Below are 22,269 nucleotides of genomic sequence, written 5' to 3' on the forward strand. Positions count from 1 at the left end.
CCTAAACGAGCTCCAAAAGTTAAACAAAATCTGCATTCTTCAATAGTTGCTAGCTAGTGTCAATATCACAGGTAACAAGAACGCAGAGATAAACTGATAAAAGAAGTTATAAATCTCAACAATAATAATAACGTAATGTTGTCCTCCTGGACGTAAATGCTATGGCCAAATACAGGCCGAAAGAGTACTCAATTCCAATAAAGAACGAGCTCCATATCTTCAATGGAGATCGACTTGTAACTAAAAATATAGTCAAACTTAGAACTGGCCATCACAGATGATTGAGAGTTGACAGAGAAGGTACGAAAACCTACAAGAACTGTGATAACTACCCAGACACAGAACTGACACCTGCATACATTTTTTATTGCCCATTGCTGAATTGTTAAAAATTGGGGTCTTGTTTAAGAATCCGAACTTCTATGATGATAACATTTTGCAGATTGCCAGAGCTGTCATCTTCGCACATGGCACTATTTGAATAGGTTTTTATCATAGACACGACAACAACAACAAAAAAGCACTGCAGGGCACTTTGTTTCAGAAATAATACTTTTATAGAAGTCAGTGAAAATAGCTTCTATTCCCGTTACTTAATATGATCAATATTACCATGTTGGCGTTATTTATTAATGTACCTATTGGCTGAACATGATACGAGTTCACCATATAAAATATGGTTACATTAGTTAATATCACAAAGTCTCTTTGTTTCAGAATTTTTTGCCGCTATTCCCATTACCCGTTGGAGACATAAAAAGATCTCAGTACCAATTCTAAGACATAATATTTGTCGTTTTAAATGCGTGCATTAAACAGAAGTATTTCTTACGTTTCTATTCATAAATGAACTTATGGGAGGTAGATAAATAATGCTCTTTAGCAGAGTTTATAATATTTAATATTAGAAAAATCTTTTATCTTTTTCCCATTGGTGTAAACGTTTAATCATATTGTAAAAAGTCTGCTAAAGCGTGCTAAACGGCAAAACAAATCACCCGCATATATGTTGCCATAAATAAGTATTTGATCTACAAACTGGGAAGAAAATTTGTTATTCACTCCTTTTTCAAATGCGAGTAGGCTGCCATCTCAGTTTTCTGCATGTTTGCACTTCTATATTTTTTCTTCTTATATATATATATATATACATTCACTCTGTTACTTGGCTTGGTAAGCTCATTTTTTTTATTCTTGTATGTTGGTGAATTGTGCATTTTTAGCTCTAAAAACGATTGAATTATGTTGTTATTATATGCTAGTTAAGATTTTTATGCCTTTAATTAATCTGCATACAAGAGCTGTCGAATTATCAACAATTTAAACGTTTTTTAAGTAACACTGATTTCTTTATATTTGAAACTCACAGTAGAATAGTTTGTTCACCAGCTTCAATGACTTTTGCCGAGTGGGACCAAAAGTAAACTTTCAGTTTTGTCCACCGAAAAACCTGTCTTCCTGCCTGCTGGCCCAATTACATGTTGTTAGTAAAAACTCTAATTTTAATTGTAAAAACTGTTTTTAACTGTATCTGGTGTTTTATGTTTTTCTGTATTTTACAATTTTGAATGAAGATGTGTTGAACTTTTACGTATTTTTGTCTTGCCACGAAGTGAAAACTGAACTAATTTAATGGGAAATATATCTCTAATAAAATTTGAGGAAATAACTTTAAATGAAATGCAGAAAAAATGTGGATATTTAATACGCCATACAAGGAAGTCATGTGGTGTTCACATCAGCTATTTTAATTGTCTGAATTTTAACAAACTTATAAGCATTTTAACGAGTGTCACTGACCTCTTGACAGTGTAATCGGAAAAGAAGTCAATACAAATTTATTATTACTGTTCTAGAAGTTGAAAATTGGGAGCTATATTCACTATATGTTCATTATAACATAGCGACTAATACTTTGTTTCACAAAAGAAAAGAAAATTTAACAGAGCACTTCTTTTGAAATAAAATGGAAAGTTACTGGGCAAGACTTTATTTTAGCGAATACGTTGTTTTTATCCTGTGTCTTCTGTTTCTTCTGTCGGCCTTCAGCAGATTGCAAACTATTTTAAGCTACTTTGAGTGAATTTGACTACGGAAAGGGTATTGTGGCAATCACACACGATACAATGTGTTAGCCTGCCATTGCACTGCATTAACATGTTAGCATGTGTTAATCTGCGACGATCACACATTACATTATCTTGCATACCTTGAACACTGATAAGTAAATTTTCTGTTCGTTAGAGAGAGAGATTTGAATCCCATTATCACAGATGATGATGAAAATTTGATTTTGTAGTTTAACTGTCTTAAATACTTGAGTTTCTGAAACTCTGCAAACAGCAGTGGCTAACATTTGTTAATTTTCAATTGAATTCTAAGATGAAGTTTTTTATAAGACATATAATTAAGCTTTTAACTTCTGTCTATGTTACTGTAGTTTAGATAAACTTCCGTTTAGTTTTTAACACTGTGATTTGTAGGAGCAAGAAGCGTTAACCAGTTGCATGTCAGACAATAAAGCAGGTTTAATTTTAAAATCAAAGCACGGGGAAAAATTGCTTTATTTAAATTTTTAGAAATTTATGTGCTATGCAATTTAATTGTTTTATGCATTCTAGAATTTCCAAAAAGTTACTTTCCATTTGTATTAAAAATGGTCATACTAAACTTCCTGTAGAGGTTTAAATGGAGATTTTTATGAGGGGAAAAATAGATACCAAAACAGAATTTGAACGCTCAGTTGGGAACACCAAACCTTGCCTGTCATTACATAAAATGTAAAAGAAGCATAGTACAACTGGAAACCTACTATAAATAAATCTATAAATATTTCTATAAATTGTACTATGTATCTTACCTTCTGAAGTTTGACAGTTCACTTCGCCTAAATCTTATTTTAACAGGAAGCTTGTATTAAAATTCATCATGTAGATCAGCTGTTTAGTCAATGGTTTATAGCCTTAATAAAATAGAGTCTTTGAAAATGAGAGATTGATAATATAAAAATAAGCGACATACATTTTATGATACTACAGAACGCCTTCTATAATTATATTTTTCTTTCCATCTATTAATTTGTCCTTAATCGAGTCTTCCGTCTATAGGTGCGGAGTATTTCCACGACTGGCCAGTGGAAAAGATGTTTCGCATCACTTTGATCGTGGCCGGATGCTTTGCCCTCCTCAACTTCATTGACAGGTTCAGACGATTCTCAGAATCTGGCCTACCCAAGAGACATACTGTCATCGGCTGGATCAACGTCTGCATCAATATCTTCTTGACTGCCTGGTTCGTTGCAAGTAAGCCGGTTACTATATAGTTGTTTTGAAGCATTATTCCGTAAAAGTATCATCATAACATTAAAAATTGAAAACTCCAATTCTTTAGACTAGTCTATAGTCTATACTGCTGCTTGTTTCTATAATCCAAGTAATATTAAGCTTACTTGGATTATAGAGAACTGTTAATCTATTACGTAGGTTTAAAGTATCTATTTGAACAGTTACCCGGAAGGCAGATATCCCAGATTACAATTATCCTTATCATATGTTCTTTCTAAGCAGAGTAGAATTTCATAGCTTTATTCGCAGTAAGCCTGCCCTTATTATAGAAAAGATGAAAACATCCATCACTGCCGTCCAGCAGAATCGAATTCGACATTGCATAGTAGCAAGAGTTCTCAAAAGATGTCCTCGCTGATTGCAGCAGCTGCTAGTCGAATGCTCGTTTGCACTTCCGATATCGTGCAAAGCTTATGGGTAAACACTTTTCCCTTTAAAACATCCTTAGAATTAATTGGCACTGCGTCACTAGGGTAATTAATCTAGGTGGGCAAATCTAGGTACTATAATTTTTTTTAATTAACCTCAATTTTATCCAAGCTTTCATACGAGATGTGCACATAGCACTCGCAAATAGCTGTTTTTTAGATCATAATAGAGTCTCATTTTTTGTATTTTTTATACTCAATTACAACTTTTTTTCTAAGTATAGGGACCGAGAGAACGTATAAAACGTTAAATTTTATAGATTTTTTTTAAGAACAAAAATTCCAAACAGAAGCATTTGCATCATTTTAAACAATTTTGTAACTTTTATTTGCATCACTTACGGTGTTTCACTGTGTGTGGAATTTTGTCATAGTCTTTTAACCTATTTCCTAATTAGTTATCGATTTCAAATTTGTACGCGCACTGTTTGCAATGCAAATGCAATTGCAAAATGCAATGTGGGGAAGGGAATTTTACAAATTCGACTTATTTTTTAATTAAAGGCAAATATTATTTATTATTTTTACACATATTTTTGTGTAACAAACAAACTAAGCAAATCAGAATTTTACTGTTTGTGCCATCGAATACATCTGAAAAAAAATCTCTCAATAAAACTAGTCTGAAAATTGTAACTTAATTTCTGAATTTTTGAAAATCGCTCTATTTTTAGAAATGTTTCACGTCTACTATTTTAAAATTTCAACACCTAAAAATGTATCGGATATAAAGTTTTGAAACTTTTACAAATTATAAAACATGTTTAAAAACAAGAATGACGAAAACAATATTAATTGAGTGATTTTCCTACATTTTTAATGGGTTACATTCTAAAGCTGATGGAAGAAAGAGCGTTCCGAGTGTGCCATCTGATTTCTTCACTTTCTGAATGACGTTCAGTTATTTTTCTTTATTTCATAATTTCTGTATAATTTATTGCTTGTGTTTTAATAATAACTAAACCTTTTGTCATTCATAACGAATTATTAGATAACAAACAGAAAATAAAATGTAATTATTTTTAATTGCATTTTATTAAATAAATTGTAAATTTTTATACAATAAGCTTTTATTTAAAGTGGATATGATAATTAGTGCACTTGAAGGAGAAAAATAATTTATCCTACAGATAATTTAGTGGAAGTAATAGATTAAATAATTCTAGTTACAGAATTCATCTACTATTTTACGTCGTGAATACTAAAATCGTACAGCGCCTAAATAACGAAATCTATTAATAAGCCAGTACCGGTTTTTTTTTAAATTTTCTATTAATTTTATTGCATTGTCAAATATATGAATCATTATCTTTTTGACTTAGCATGGGCGTTCCAAGCTTTTATTGTTCACGATTGTAAACGAGTTCTTTAAACAGAATTATTTAGTCTATCAAATCCTATTTAAATTATATGATAAATTATTATTCTCCTTTTAATTCATTAATTGTCACATCCGTCCAAAAGAAAAGGTTACTATTTAAAACTTTTTTAATTGCATTTTATTATTATTATAGAAGTATATGTCTACGACCAACAGTTAAGGAAATAAAGGCAGGAAAAGGACGTTTTTGTACACAGTGTATATTCCAAATTAATATAACCTCTAGAAACCTTTGTTGAGATCTAGACTAGCAATAAGATTTCGGAGTGTATCGAAGGCAACAAAACTGACATCCGTGCAAAGATTAAACCGCACAAGTATCAGCTGTCACTAATGCCCAATTGTACCTGTCTGTGTAATATATATGTCTAACAAATTCATTCTGCTAGTTAATTTACATGTTCTTGTGGCATGAGCTCTTACGCGTTTGAAATCAGGAAGTACCTGGACGGAATAAAATTTAAAGTAACTGTTTAAAAATTCAGAATAAAAGTTATAAAATGAAACCCAAACTAAAATCTTCAATTACTTATTAATTACTGTTTTTATTTAAATTTTGTTTTCTTTTAAAGCTTATTGTGAAATCAGAAGAAACTGGATGGAATAAAAATTAGAAATGACCAATTAAAAATTTAAGAATAAACTTTAGAAAGGGAAACTTTTAACTTAAATCTTCCATTACAACTTAACACCATTTATTTACTTAGATTTTGTTCTCTTTATATATATATATATATTTCCATTGCTAGCATGTTACTGGGTGTATGGTGCCAAAGTTGACCTGAATGCGAATAAAAGTTCAGCAAATTACTGCAACCCTCATCTCTATGGCTTCATCTATTGGCTTCTGAACTTTGTTTTCATATTCTTCGGAACTATGGTGGTTGTATCCGGGCTCGTCATGTTCTGCGCTTTCATGTGCTGGTAATGGAGCATTATGCTGATACGGTTCATCTTCATTTTCCCTGAAAATCACTCCATCTGAAATGAAGTTTTGTTCTTGGATCAATTTCCGAAGAAATGAGCTAAACTGTTTTTTAAATACGTTATTTAAATTCTACATTTCATACATCATATTTTTATTTTATTTCAAAATCGAAATGATTTCTTATCGTTGTTTTTAACCTACTGTAACATTAAAAGTAGCATTACAAGTTAAATTCAATCAAGTTCTCATGAACTCTAAAAGAGTACTTAGCCTACTACAGCCACGCAATAAAAATGAACTGTTTGATATCATTAAAGCGAATGGCATCAGGATCGTTGAACAGTATCCAAAAGAAGATTTTGTACACGCTTAATACAGAGGGTTCATCTGATGAGACAACTACTAATGAAGGTCCCGGAGTATTTCTGACAGCCCCAAGTGATGCTACTTATCTACACAAAATTGGCGCAGGAGTCACAGTTTCTAACTTCACTTCCGAGCTTCTGGCAATAACGGAGACACTTTACATGTATAGATCACTTTCTGAGAAAACAAAAGAAATCTCCGTTTTCTGTGGGTTAAAGGTAGCTCTACAGGTAATCCTGGATGGGAGCTCCCTGATCACCAACGGGATCCATTTTCGCCTAAACGAGCTCCAAAAGTTAAACAAAATCTGCATTCTTCAATAGTTGCTAGCTAGTGTCAATATCACAGGTAACAAGAACGCAGAGATAAACTGATAAAAGAAGTTATAAATCTCAACAATAATAATAACGTAATGTTGTCCTCCTGGACGTAAATGCTATGGCCAAATACAGGCCGAAAGAGTACTCAATTCCAATAAAGAACGAGCTCCATATCTTCAATGGAGATCGACTTGTAACTAAAAATATAGTCAAACTTAGAACTGGCCATCACAGATGATTGAGAGTTGACAGAGAAGGTACGAAAACCTACAAGAACTGTGATAACTACCCAGACACAGAACTGACACCTGCATACATTTTTTATTGCCCATTGCTGAATTGTTAAAAATTGGGGTCTTGTTTAAGAATCCGAACTTCTATGATGATAACATTTTGCAGATTGCCAGAGCTGTCATCTTCGCACATGGCACTATTTGAATAGGTTTTTATCATAGACACGACAACAACAACAAAAAAGCACTGCAGGGCACTTTGTTTCAGAAATAATACTTTTATAGAAGTCAGTGAAAATAGCTTCTATTCCCGTTACTTAATATGATCAATATTACCATGTTGGCGTTATTTATTAATGTACCTATTGGCTGAACATGATACGAGTTCACCATATAAAATATGGTTACATTAGTTAATATCACAAAGTCTCTTTGTTTCAGAATTTTTTGCCGCTATTCCCATTACGCGTTGGAGACATAAAAAGATCTCAGTACCAATTCTAAGACATAATATTTGTCGTTTTAAATGCGTGCATTAAACAGAAGTATTTCTTACGTTTCTATTCATAAATGAACTTATGGGAGGTAGATAAATAATGCTCTTTAGCAGAGTTTATAATATTTAATATTAGAAAAATCTTTTATCTTTTTCCCATTGGTGTAAACGTTTAATCATATTGTAAAAAGTCTGCTAAAGCGTGCTAAACGGCAAAACAAATCACCCGCATATATGTTGCCATAAATAAGTATTTGATCTACAAACTGGGAAGAAAATTTGTTATTCACTCCTTTTTCAAATGCGAGTAGGCTGCCATCTCAGTTTTCTGCATGTTTGCACTTCTATATTTTTTCTTCTTATATATATATATATATACATTCACTCTGTTACTTGGCTTGGTAAGCTCATTTTTTTTATTCTTGTATGTTGGTGAATTGTGCATTTTTAGCTCTAAAAACGATTGAATTATGTTGTTATTATATGCTAGTTAAGATTTTTATGCCTTTAATTAATCTGCATACAAGAGCTGTCGAATTATCAACAATTTAAACGTTTTTTAAGTAACACTGATTTCTTTATATTTGAAACTCACAGTAGAATAGTTTGTTCACCAGCTTCAATGACTTTTGCCGAGTGGGACCAAAAGTAAACTTTCAGTTTTGTCCACCGAAAAACCTGTCTTCCTGCCTGCTGGCCCAATTACATGTTGTTAGTAAAAACTCTAATTTTAATTGTAAAAACTGTTTTTAACTGTATCTGGTGTTTTATGTTTTTCTGTATTTTACAATTTTGAATGAAGATGTGTTGAACTTTTACGTATTTTTGTCTTGCCACGAAGTGAAAACTGAACTAATTTAATGGGAAATATATCTCTAATAAAATTTGAGGAAATAACTTTAAATGAAATGCAGAAAAAATGTGGATATTTAATACGCCATACAAGGAAGTCATGTGGTGTTCACATCAGCTATTTTAATTGTCTGAATTTTAACAAACTTATAAGCATTTTAACGAGTGTCACTGACCTCTTGACAGTGTAATCGGAAAAGAAGTCAATACAAATTTATTATTACTGTTCTAGAAGTTGAAAATTGGGAGCTATATTCACTATATGTTCATTATAACATAGCGACTAATACTTTGTTTCACAAAAGAAAAGCAAATTTAACAGAGCACTTCTTTGAAATAAAATGGAAAGTTACTGGGCAAGACTTTATTTTAGCGAATACGTTGTTTTTATCCTGTGTCTTCTGTTTCTTCTGTCGGCCTTCAGCAGATTGCAAACTATTTTAAGCTACTTTGAGTGAATTTGAGTACGGAAAGGGTATTGTGGCAATCACACACGATACAATGTGTTAGCCTGACATTGCACTGCATTAACATGTTAGCATGTGTTAATCTGCGACGATCACACATTACATTATCTTGCATACCTTGAACACTGATAAGTAAATTTTCTGTTCGTTAGAGAGAGAGATTTGAATCCCATTATCACAGCTGATGATAGATGAAAATTTGATTTTGTAGTTTAACTGTCTTAAATACTTGAGTTTCTGAAACTCTGCAAACAGCAGTGGCTAACATTTGTTAATTTTCAATTGAATTCTAAGATGAAGTTTTTAATAAGACATATAATTAAGCTTTTAACTTCTGTCTATGTTACTGTAGTTTAGATAAACTTCCGTTTAGTTTTTAACACTGTGATTTGTAGGAGCAAGAAGCGTTAACCAGTTGCATGTCAGACAATAAAGCAGGTTTAATTTTAAAATCAAAGCACGAGGAAAAATTCTTTACTTAAATTTTTAGAAATTTATGTGCTATGCAATTTAATTGTTTTATGCATTCTAGAATTTCCAAAAAGTTACTTTCCATTTGTATTAAAAATGGTCATACTAAACTTCCTGTAGAGGTTTAAATGGAGATTTTTATGAGGGGAAAAATAGATACCAAAACAGAATTTGAACGCTCAGTTGGGAACACCAAACCTTGCCTGTCATTACATAAAATGTAAAAGAAGCATAGTACAACTGGAAACCTACTATAAATAAATCTATAAATATTTCTTTAAATTGTACTATGTATCTTACCTTCTGAAGTTTGACAGTTCACTTCGTCTAAATCTTATTTTAACAGGAAGCTTGTATTAAAATTCATCATGTAGATCAGCTGTTTAGTCAATGGTTTATAGCCTTAATAAAATAGAGTCTTTGAAAATGAGAGATTGATAATATAAAATAAGCGACATACATTTTATGATACTACAGAACGCCTTCTATAATTATATTTTTCTTTCCATCTATTAATTTGTCCTTAATCGAGTCTTCCGTCTATAGGTGCGGAGTATTTCCACGACTGGCCAGTGGAAAAGATGTTTCGCATCACTTTGATCGTGGCCGGATGCGTTGCCCTGCTCAACTTCATTGACAGGTTCAGACGATTCTCAGAATCTGGCCTACCCAAGAGACATACTGTCATCGGCTGGATCAACGTCTGCATCAATATCTTCTTGACTGCCTGGTTCGTTGCAAGTAAGCCGGTTACTATATAGTTGTTTTGAAGCATTATTCCGTAAAAGTATCATCATAACATTAAAAATTGAAAACTCCAATTCTTTAGACTAGTCTATAGTCTATACTGCTGCTTGTTTCTATAATCCAAGTAATATTAAGCTTACTTGGATTATAGAGAACTGTTAATCTATTACGTAGGTTTAAAGTATCTATTTGAACAGTTACCCGGAAGGCAGATATCCCAGATTACAATTATCCTTATCATATGTTCTTTCTAAGCAGAGTAGAATTTCATAGCTTTATCCGCAGTAAGCCTGCCCTTATTATAGAAAAGATGAAAACATCCATCACTGCCGTCCAGGAGAATCGAAGTCGACATTGCATAGTAGCAAGAGTTCTCAAAAGATGTCCTCGCTGATTGGAGCAGCTGCTAGTCGAATGCTCGTTTGCACTTCCGATATCGTGCAAAGCTTATGGGTAAACACTTTTCCCTTTAAAACATGCTTAGAATTAATTGGCACTGCGTCACTAGGGTAATTAATCTAGGTGGGCAAATCTAGGTACTATAATTTTTTTTTTAATTAACCTCAATTTTATCCAAGCTTTCATACGAGATGTGCACATAGCAGTCGCAAATAGCTGTTTTTTAGATCATAATAGAGTCTCATTTATTGTATTTTTTTATACTCAATTACAACTTTTTTTCTAAGTATAGGGACCGAGGGAACGTATAAAACGTTAAATTTTATAGATTTTTTTTAAGAACAAAAATTCCAAACAGAAGCATTTGCATCATTTTAAACAATTTTGTAACTTTTGTTTGCATCACTTACGGTGTTTCACTGTGTGTGGAATTTTGTCATAGTCTTTTAACCTATTTCCTAATTAGTTATCGATTTCAAATTTGTACGCGCACTGTTTGCAATGCAAATGCAATTGCAAAATGCAATGTGGGGAAGGGAATTTTACAAATTCGACTTATTTTTTAACTAAAGGCAAATATTATTTATTATTTTTACAGATATTTTCGTGTAACAAACAAACTAAGCAAATCAGAATTTTACTGTTTGTGCCATCGAATACATCTGAAAAAAAATCACTCAATAAAACTAGTCTGAAAATTGTAACTTAATTTCTGAATTTTTGAAAATCGCTCTATTTTTAGAAATGTTTCACGTCTACTATTTTAAAATTTCAACACCTAAAAATGTATCGGATATAAAGTTTTGAAACTTTTACAAATTATAAAACATGTTTAAAAACAAGAATGACGAAAACAATATTAATTGAGTGATTTTCCTACATTTTTAATGGGTTACATTCTAAAGCTGATGGAAGAAAGAGCGTTCCGAATGTGCCATCTGATTTCTTCACTTTCTGAATGACGTTCAGTTATTTTTCTTTATTTCATAATTTCTGTATAATTTATTGCTTGTGTTTTAATAATAACTAAACCTTTTGTCATTCATAACGAATTATTAGATAACAAACAGAAAATAAAATGTAATTATTTTTAATTGCATTTTATTAAATAAATTGTAAATTTTTATACAATAAGCTTTTATTTAAAGTGGATATGATAATTAGTGCACTTGAAGGAGAAAAATAATTTATCCTACAGATAATTTAGTGGAAGTAATAGATTAAATAATTCTAGTTACAGAATTCATCTACTATTTTACGTCGTGAATACTAAAATCGTACAGCGCCTATATAACGAAATCTATTAATAAGCCAGTACCGGTTTTTTTTTAATTTTCTATTAATTTTATTGCATTGTCAAATATATGAATCATTATCTTTTTGACTTAGCATGGGCGTTCCAAGCTTTTATTGTTCACGATTGCAAACGAGTTCTTTAAACAGAATTATTTAGTCTATTAAATCCTATTTAAATTATATGATAAATTATTATTCTCCTTTTAATTCATTAATTGTCACATCCGTCCAAAAGAAAAGGTTACTATTTAAAACTTTTTTAATTGCATTTTATTATTATTATTGAAGTATATGTCTACGACCAACAGTTAAGGAAATAAAGGCAGGAAAAGGACTTTTTTGTACACAGTGTGTATTACAAATTAATATAACCTCTAGAAACCTTTGTTGAGATCTAGACTAGCAATAAGATTTCGGAGTGTATCGAAGGCAACAAAACTCCCATCCGTGCAAAGATTAAACCGCACAAGTATCAGCTGTCACTAATGCCCAATTGTACCTGTCTGTGTAATATATATGTCTAACAAATTCATTCTGCTAGTTAATTTACATGTTCTTGTGGCATGAGCTCTTACGCGTTTGAAATCAGGAAGTACCTGGACGGAATAAAATTTAAAGTAATTGTTTAAAAATTCAGAATAAAAGTTATAAAATGAAACCCAAACTAAAATCTTCAATTACTTAATTATTACTGTTTTTATTTAAATTTTGTTTTCTTTTAAAGCTTATTGTGAAATCAGAAGAAACTGGATGGAATAAAAATTAGAAATGACCAATTAAAAATTTAAGAATAAACTTTAGAAAGGGAAACTTTTAACTTAAATCTTCCATTACAACTTAACACCATTTATTTACTTAGATTTTGTTCTCTTTATATATATATATATATTTCCATTGCTAGCATGTTACTGGGTGTATGGTGCCAAAGTTGACCTGAATGCGAATAAAAGTTCAGCAAATTACTGCAACCCTCATATCTATGGCTTCATCTATTGGCTTCTGAACTTCGTCTTCATATTCTTCGGAACTATGGTGGTTGTATCCGGGCTCGTCATGTTCTGCGCTTTCATGTGCTGGTAATGGAGCATTATGCTGATACGGTTCATCTTCATTTTCCCTGAAAATCACTCCATCTGAAATGAAGTTTTGTTCTTGGATCAATTTCCGAAGAAATGAGCTAAACTGTTTTTCAAATACGTTATTTAAATTCTACATTTCATACATCATATTTTTATTTTATTTCAAAATCGAAATGATTTCTTATCATTGTTTTTAACCTACTGTAACATTAAAAGTAGCATTACAAGTTAAATTCAATCAAGTTCTCATGAACTCTAAAATAGTACTTAGCCTACTACAGCCACGCAATCAAAAAGGAACTGTTTGATATCACTAAAGCGAATGGCATCAGGATCGTAGAACAGTATCCAAAAGAAGATTTTGTACACGCTTAATACAGAGGGTTCATCTGATGAGACAACTACTAATGAAGGTCCCGGAGTATTTCTGACAGCCCCAAGTGATGCTACTTATCTACACAAAATTGGCGCAGGAGTCACAGTTTCTAACTTCACTTACGAGCTTCTGGCAATAACGGAGACACTTTACATGTATAGATCACTTTCTGAGAAAACAAAAGAAATCTCCGTTTTCTGTGGGTTAAAGGTAGCTCTACAGGTAATCCTGGATGGGAGCTCCCTGATCACCAACGGGATCCATTTTCGCCTAAACGAGCTCCAAAAGTTAAACAAAATCTGCATTCTTCAATAGTTGCTAGCTCGTGTCAATATCACAGGTAACAAGAACGCAGAGATAAACTGATAAAAGAGGTTATAAATCTCAACAATAATAATAACGTAATGTTGTCCTCCTGGACGTAAGTGCTATGGCCAAATACAGACCGAACGAGTATTCAATTCCAATAAAGAACGAGCTCCATATCTTCAATGGAGATCGACTTGTAACTAAAACTATAGTCAAACTTAGAACTGGCCATCACAAATGATTGAGAGTTGACAGAGAAGGTACGAAAACCTACAAGAACTGTGATAACTACCCAGACACAGAACTGACACCTGCATACATTTTTTATTGCCCATTGCTGAATTGTTAAAAATTGGGGTCTTGTTTAAGAATCCGAACTTCTATGATGATAACATTTTGCAGATTGTCACAGCTGTCATCTTCGCACATGGCACTATTTGAATAGGTTTTTATCATAGACACGACAACAACAACAAAAACGCACTGCAGGGCACTTTGTTTCAGAAATAATACTTTTATAGAAGTCAGTGAAAATAGCTTCTATTCCCGTTACTTAATATGATCAATATTCACCATGTTGGCGTTATTTATTAATGTACCTATTGGCTGAACATGATACGAGTTCACCATATAAAATATGGTTACATTAGTTAATATCACAAAGTCTCTTTGTTTCAGAATTTTTTGCCGCTATTCCCATTACCCGTTGGAGACATAAAAAGATCTCAGTACCAATTCTAAGAGATAATATTTGTCGTTTTAAATGCGTGCATTAAACAGAAGTATTTCTTACGTTTCTGTTGATAAATGAACTTATGGGAGGTAGATAAATAATGCTCTTTAGCAGAGTTTATAATATTTAATATTAGAAACATCTTTTATCTTTTTCCCATTGGTGTAAACGTTTAATCATATTATAAAAAGTCTGTTAAAGCGTGCTAAACGGCAAAAAAAATCACCCTCATATATGTTGCCATAAATAAGTATTTAATCTACAAAATGTGAAGAAAATTTGTTATTCACTCCTTTTTCAAATGCGAGTAGGCTGCCATCTCAGTTTTCTGCATGTTTGCACTTCTATATTTTTTCTTCTTATATATATATATATATATATATACATTCACTCTGTTACTTGGCTTGGTAAGCTCATTTTTTTTATTCTTGTATGTTGGTGAATTGTGCATTTTTAGCTCTAAAAACGATTGAATTATGTTGTTATTATATGCTAGTTAAGATTTTTATGCCTTTAATTAATCTGCATACAAGAGCTGTCGAATTATCAACAATTTAAACGTTTTTTAAGTAACACTGATTTCTTTATATTTGAAACTCACAGTAGAATAGTTTGTTCACCAGCTTCAATGACTTTTGCCGAGTGGGACCAAAAGTAAACTTTCAGTTTTGTCCACCGAAAAACCTGTCTTCCTGCCTGCTGGCCCAATTACATGTTGTTAGTAAAAACTCTAATTTTAATTGTAAAAACTGTTTTTAACTGTATCTGGTGTTTTATGTTTTTCTGTATTTTACAATTTTGAATGAAGATGTGTTGAACTTTTACGTATTTTTGTCTTGCCACGAAGTGAAAACTGAACTAATTTAATGGGAAATATATCTCTAATAAAATTTGAGGAAATAACTTTAAATGAAATGCAGAAAAAATGTGGATATTTAATACGCCATACAAGGAAGTCATGTGGTGTTCACATCAGCTATTTTAATTGTCTGAATTTTAACAAACTTATAAGCATTTTAACGAGTGTCACTGACCTCTTGACAGTGTAATCGGAAAAGAAGTCAATACAAATTTATTATTACTGTTCTAGAAGTTGAAAATTGGGAGCTATATTCACTATATGTTCATTATAACATAGCGACTAATACTTTGTTTCACAAAAGAAAAGCAAATTTAACAGAGCACTTCTTTGAAATAAAATGGAAAGTTACTGGGCAAGACTTTATTTTAGCGAATACGTTGTTTTTATCCTGTGTCTTCTGTTTCTTCTGTCGGCCTTCAGCAGATTGCAAACTATTTTAAGCTACTTTGAGTGAATTTGAGTACGGAAAGGGTATTGTGGCAATCACACACGATACAATGTGTTAGCCTGACATTGCACTGCATTAACATGTTAGCATGTGTTAATCTGCGACGATCACACATTACATTATCTTGCATACCTTGAACACTGATAAGTAAATTTTCTGTTCGTTAGAGAGAGAGATTTGAATCCCATTATCACAGCTGATGATAGATGAAAATTTGATTTTGTAGTTTAACTGTCTTAAATACTTGAGTTTCTGAAACTCTGCAAACAGCAGTGGCTAACATTTGTTAATTTTCAATTGAATTCTAAGATGAAGTTTTTAATAAGACATATAATTAAGCTTTTAACTTCTGTCTATGTTACTGTAGTTTAGATAAACTTCCGTTTAGTTTTTAACACTGTGATTTGTAGGAGCAAGAAGCGTTAACCAGTTGCATGTCAGACAATAAAGCAGGTTTAATTTTAAAATCAAAGCACGAGGAAAAATTCTTTACTTAAATTTTTAGAAATTTATGTGCTATGCAATTTAATTGTTTTATGCATTCTAGAATTTCCAAAAAGTTACTTTCCATTTGTATTAAAAATGGTCATACTAAACTTCCTGTAGAGGTTTAAATGGAGATTTTTATGAGGGGAAAAATAGATACCAAAACAGAATTTGAACGCTCAGTTGGGAACACCAAACCTTGCCTGTCATTACATAAAATGTAAAAGAAGCATAGTACAACTGGAAACCTACTATAAATAAATCTATAAATATTTCTTTAAATTGTACTATGTATCTTACCTTCTGAAGTTTGACAGTTCACTTCGTCTAAATCTTATTTTAACAGGAAGCTTGTATTAAAATTCATCATGTAGATCAGCTGTTTAGTCAATGGTTTATAGCCTTAATAAAATAGAGTCTTTGAAAATGAGAGATTGATAATATAAAATAAGCGACATACATTTTATGATACTACAGAACGCCTTCTATAATTATATTTTTCTTTCCATCTATTAATTTGTCCTTAATCGAGTCTTCCGTCTATAGGTGCGGAGTATTTCCACGACTGGCCAGTGGAAAAGATGTTTCGCATCACTTTGATCGTGGCCGGATGCGTTGCCCTGCTCAACTTCATTGACAGGTTCAGACGATTCTCAGAATCTGGCCTACCCAAGAGACATACTGTCATCGGCTGGATCAACGTCTGCATCAATATCTTCTTGACTGCCTGGTTCGTTGCAAGTAAGCCGGTTACTATATAGTTGTTTTGAAGCATTATTCCGTAAAAGTATCATCATAACATTAAAAATTGAAAACTCCAATTCTTTAGACTAGTCTATAGTCTATACTGCTGCTTGTTTCTATAATCCAAGTAATATTAAGCTTACTTGGATTATAGAGAACTGTTAATCTATTACGTAGGTTTAAAGTATCTATTTGAACAGTTACCCGGAAGGCAGATATCCCAGATTACAATTATCCTTATCATATGTTCTTTCTAAGCAGAGTAGAATTTCATAGCTTTATCCGCAGTAAGCCTGCCCTTATTATAGAAAAGATGAAAACATCCATCACTGCCGTCCAGGAGAATCGAAGTCGACATTGCATAGTAGCAAGAGTTCTCAAAAGATGTCCTCGCTGATTGGAGCAGCTGCTAGTCGAATGCTCGTTTGCACTTCCGATATCGTGCAAAGCTTATGGGTAAACACTTTTCCCTTTAAAACATGCTTAGAATTAATTGGCACTGCGTCACTAGGGTAATTAATCTAGGTGGGCAAATCTAGGTACTATAATTTTTTTTTTAATTAACCTCAATTTTATCCAAGCTTTCATACGAGATGTGCACATAGCAGTCGCAAATAGCTGTTTTTTAGATCATAATAGAGTCTCATTTATTGTATTTTTTTATACTCAATTACAACTTTTTTTCTAAGTATAGGGACCGAGGGAACGTATAAAACGTTAAATTTTATAGATTTTTTTTAAGAACAAAAATTCCAAACAGAAGCATTTGCATCATTTTAAACAATTTTGTAACTTTTGTTTGCATCACTTACGGTGTTTCACTGTGTGTGGAATTTTGTCATAGTCTTTTAACCTATTTCCTAATTAGTTATCGATTTCAAATTTGTACGCGCACTGTTTGCAATGCAAATGCAATTGCAAAATGCAATGTGGGGAAGGGAATTTTACAAATTCGACTTATTTTTTAACTAAAGGCAAATATTATTTATTATTTTTACAGATATTTTCGTGTAACAAACAAACTAAGCAAATCAGAATTTTACTGTTTGTGCCATCGAATACATCTGAAAAAAAATCACTCAATAAAACTAGTCTGAAAATTGTAACTTAATTTCTGAATTTTTGAAAATCGCTCTATTTTTAGAAATGTTTCACGTCTACTATTTTAAAATTTCAACACCTAAAAATGTATCGGATATAAAGTTTTGAAACTTTTACAAATTATAAAACATGTTTAAAAACAAGAATGACGAAAACAATATTAATTGAGTGATTTTCCTACATTTTTAATGGGTTACATTCTAAAGCTGATGGAAGAAAGAGCGTTCCGAATGTGCCATCTGATTTCTTCACTTTCTGAATGACGTTCAGTTATTTTTCTTTATTTCATAATTTCTGTATAATTTATTGCTTGTGTTTTAATAATAACTAAACCTTTTGTCATTCATAACGAATTATTAGATAACAAACAGAAAATAAAATGTAATTATTTTTAATTGCATTTTATTAAATAAATTGTAAATTTTTATACAATAAGCTTTTATTTAAAGTGGATATGATAATTAGTGCACTTGAAGGAGAAAAATAATTTATCCTACAGATAATTTAGTGGAAGTAATAGATTAAATAATTCTAGTTACAGAATTCATCTACTATTTTACGTCGTGAATACTAAAATCGTACAGCGCCTATATAACGAAATCTATTAATAAGCCAGTACCGGTTTTTTTTTAATTTTCTATTAATTTTATTGCATTGTCAAATATATGAATCATTATCTTTTTGACTTAGCATGGGCGTTCCAAGCTTTTATTGTTCACGATTGCAAACGAGTTCTTTAAACAGAATTATTTAGTCTATTAAATCCTATTTAAATTATATGATAAATTATTATTCTCCTTTTAATTCATTAATTGTCACATCCGTCCAAAAGAAAAGGTTACTATTTAAAACTTTTTTAATTGCATTTTATTATTATTATTGAAGTATATGTCTACGACCAACAGTTAAGGAAATAAAGGCAGGAAAAGGACTTTTTTGTACACAGTGTGTATTACAAATTAATATAACCTCTAGAAACCTTTGTTGAGATCTAGACTAGCAATAAGATTTCGGAGTGTATCGAAGGCAACAAAACTCCCATCCGTGCAAAGATTAAACCGCACAAGTATCAGCTGTCACTAATGCCCAATTGTACCTGTCTGTGTAATATATATGTCTAACAAATTCATTCTGCTAGTTAATTTACATGTTCTTGTGGCATGAGCTCTTACGCGTTTGAAATCAGGAAGTACCTGGACGGAATAAAATTTAAAGTAATTGTTTAAAAATTCAGAATAAAAGTTATAAAATGAAACCCAAACTAAAATCTTCAATTACTTAATTATTACTGTTTTTATTTAAATTTTGTTTTCTTTTAAAGCTTATTGTGAAATCAGAAGAAACTGGATGGAATAAAAATTAGAAATGACCAATTAAAAATTTAAGAATAAACTTTAGAAAGGGAAACTTTTAACTTAAATCTTCCATTACAACTTAACACCATTTATTTACTTAGATTTTGTTCTCTTTATATATATATATATATTTCCATTGCTAGCATGTTACTGGGTGTATGGTGCCAAAGTTGACCTGAATGCGAATAAAAGTTCAGCAAATTACTGCAACCCTCATATCTATGGCTTCATCTATTGGCTTCTGAACTTCGTCTTCATATTCTTCGGAACTATGGTGGTTGTATCCGGGCTCGTCATGTTCTGCGCTTTCATGTGCTGGTAATGGAGCATTATGCTGATACGGTTCATCTTCATTTTCCCTGAAAATCACTCCATCTGAAATGAAGTTTTGTTCTTGGATCAATTTCCGAAGAAATGAGCTAAACTGTTTTTCAAATACGTTATTTAAATTCTACATTTCATACATCATATTTTTATTTTATTTCAAAATCGAAATGATTTCTTATCATTGTTTTTAACCTACTGTAACATTAAAAGTAGCATTACAAGTTAAATTCAATCAAGTTCTCATGAACTCTAAAATAGTACTTAGCCTACTACAGCCACGCAATCAAAAAGGAACTGTTTGATATCACTAAAGCGAATGGCATCAGGATCGTAGAACAGTATCCAAAAGAAGATTTTGTACACGCTTAATACAGAGGGTTCATCTGATGAGACAACTACTAATGAAGGTCCCGGAGTATTTCTGACAGCCCCAAGTGATGCTACTTATCTACACAAAATTGGCGCAGGAGTCACAGTTTCTAACTTCACTTACGAGCTTCTGGCAATAACGGAGACACTTTACATGTATAGATCACTTTCTGAGAAAACAAAAGAAATCTCCGTTTTCTGTGGGTTAAAGGTAGCTCTACAGGTAATCCTGGATGGGAGCTCCCTGATCACCAACGGGATCCATTTTCGCCTAAACGAGCTCCAAAAGTTAAACAAAATCTGCATTCTTCAATAGTTGCTAGCTCGTGTCAATATCACAGGTAACAAGAACGCAGAGATAAACTGATAAAAGAGGTTATAAATCTCAACAATAATAATAACGTAATGTTGTCCTCCTGGACGTAAGTGCTATGGCCAAATACAGACCGAACGAGTATTCAATTCCAATAAAGAACGAGCTCCATATCTTCAATGGAGATCGACTTGTAACTAAAACTATAGTCAAACTTAGAACTGGCCATCACAAATGATTGAGAGTTGACAGAGAAGGTACGAAAACCTACAAGAACTGTGATAACTACCCAGACACAGAACTGACACCTGCATACATTTTTTATTGCCCATTGCTGAATTGTTAAAAATTGGGGTCTTGTTTAAGAATCCGAACTTCTATGATGATAACATTTTGCAGATTGTCACAGCTGTCATCTTCGCACATGGCACTATTTGAATAGGTTTTTATCATAGACACGACAACAACAACAAAAACGCACTGCAGGGCACTTTGTTTCAGAAATAATACTTTTATAGAAGTCAGTGAAAATAGCTTCTATTCCCGTTACTTAATATGATCAATATTCACCATGTTGGCGTTATTTATTAATGTACCTATTGGCTGAACATGATACGAGTTCACCATATAAAATATGGTTACATTAGTTAATATCACAAAGTCTCTTTGTTTCAGAATTTTTTGCCGCTATTCCCATTACCCGTTGGAGACATAAAAAGATCTCAGTACCAATTCTAAGAGATAATATTTGTCGTTTTAAATGCGTGCATTAAACAGAAGTATTTCTTACGTTTCTGTTGATAAATGAACTTATGGGAGGTAGATAAATAATGCTCTTTAGCAGAGTTTATAATATTTAATATTAGAAACATCTTTTATCTTTTTCCCATTGGTGTAAACGTTTAATCATATTATAAAAAGTCTGTTAAAGCGTGCTAAACGGCAAAAAAAATCACCCTCATATATGTTGCCATAAATAAGTATTTAATCTACAAAATGTGAAGAAAATTTGTTATTCACTCCTTTTTCAAATGCGAGTAGGCTGCCATCTCAGTTTTCTGCATGTTTGCACTTCTATATTTTTTCTTCTTATATATATATATATATATATATACATTCACTCTGTTACTTGGTTTGGTAAGCTCATTTTTTTTATTCTTGTATGTTGGTGAATTGTGCATTTTTAGCTCTAAAAACGATTGAATTATGTTGTTATTATGTGCTAGTTAAGATTTTTATGCCTTTAATTAATCTGCATACAAGAGCTGTAGAATTATCAACAATTTAAAAGTTTTTTTAAGTAACACTGATTTCTTTATATTTGAAACTCACAGTAGAATAGTTAGTTCACCAGCTTCAATGACTTTTGCCGAGTGGGCCAAAAGTAAACTTTCACTTTTGTCCACCAAAAAACATGTCTTCCTGCCTGCTGGCCCAATTACATGTTGTTAGTAAAAACTCTAATTTTAATTGTAAAATCTGTTTTTAACTGTATCTGGTGTTTTATGTTTTTCTGTATTTTACAATTTTGAATGAAGATGTGTTGAGCTTTTACGTATTTTTGTCTTGCCACGAAGTGAAAACTGAACTAATTTAATGGGAAATATATCTCTAATAAAATTTGAGGAAATAACGTTAAATGAAATGCAGAAAAAATGTGGATATTTAATACGCCATACAAGGAAGTCATGTGGTGTTCACGTCAGCTATTTTAATTGTCTGAATTTTAACAAACTTATAAGCATTTTAACGAGTGTCACTGACCTCTTGACAGTGTAATCGGAAAAGAAGTCAATACAAATTTATTATTACTGTTCTAGAAGTTGAAAATTGGGAGCTATATTCACTATATGTTCATTATAACATAGCGACTAATACTTTGTTTCACAAAAGAAAAGCAAATTTAACAGAGCACTTCTTTTGAAATAAAATGGAAAGTTACTGGGCAAGACTTTATTTTCGCGAATACGTTGTTTTTATCCTGTGTCTTCTGTTTCTTCTGTCGGCCTTCAGCAGATTGCAAACTATTTTAAGCTACT

The 22,269-nt window shown here is 31.9% G+C and overlaps 1 protein-coding gene across 2 annotated transcripts in view; it reads left to right on the forward strand.

Moving 5' to 3' along the window:
* LOC118199494 (uncharacterized) overlaps positions 1–22,269 on the forward strand; it is a 77,986-nt gene that overhangs the window by 12,152 nt on the left and 43,565 nt on the right. For both annotated transcript variants that reach the window (XM_085815757.1, XM_085815758.1), the window contains 3 exons: positions 3,108–3,302; positions 9,833–10,027; positions 16,568–16,762. In XM_085815757.1, coding sequence (XP_085671883.1) covers positions 3,108–3,302; positions 9,833–10,027; positions 16,568–16,762 — 585 coding nt within the window. The remainder of the gene's footprint in view (positions 1–3,107; positions 3,303–9,832; positions 10,028–16,567; positions 16,763–22,269) is intronic.

This window comes from Stegodyphus dumicola, chromosome 4, assembly GCF_044657685.1.
Source record: "Stegodyphus dumicola isolate Sdum_Otavi_A_Nest chromosome 4, ASM4465768v1".
Lineage (NCBI taxonomy): Eukaryota > Metazoa > Arthropoda > Arachnida > Araneae > Eresidae > Stegodyphus > Stegodyphus dumicola.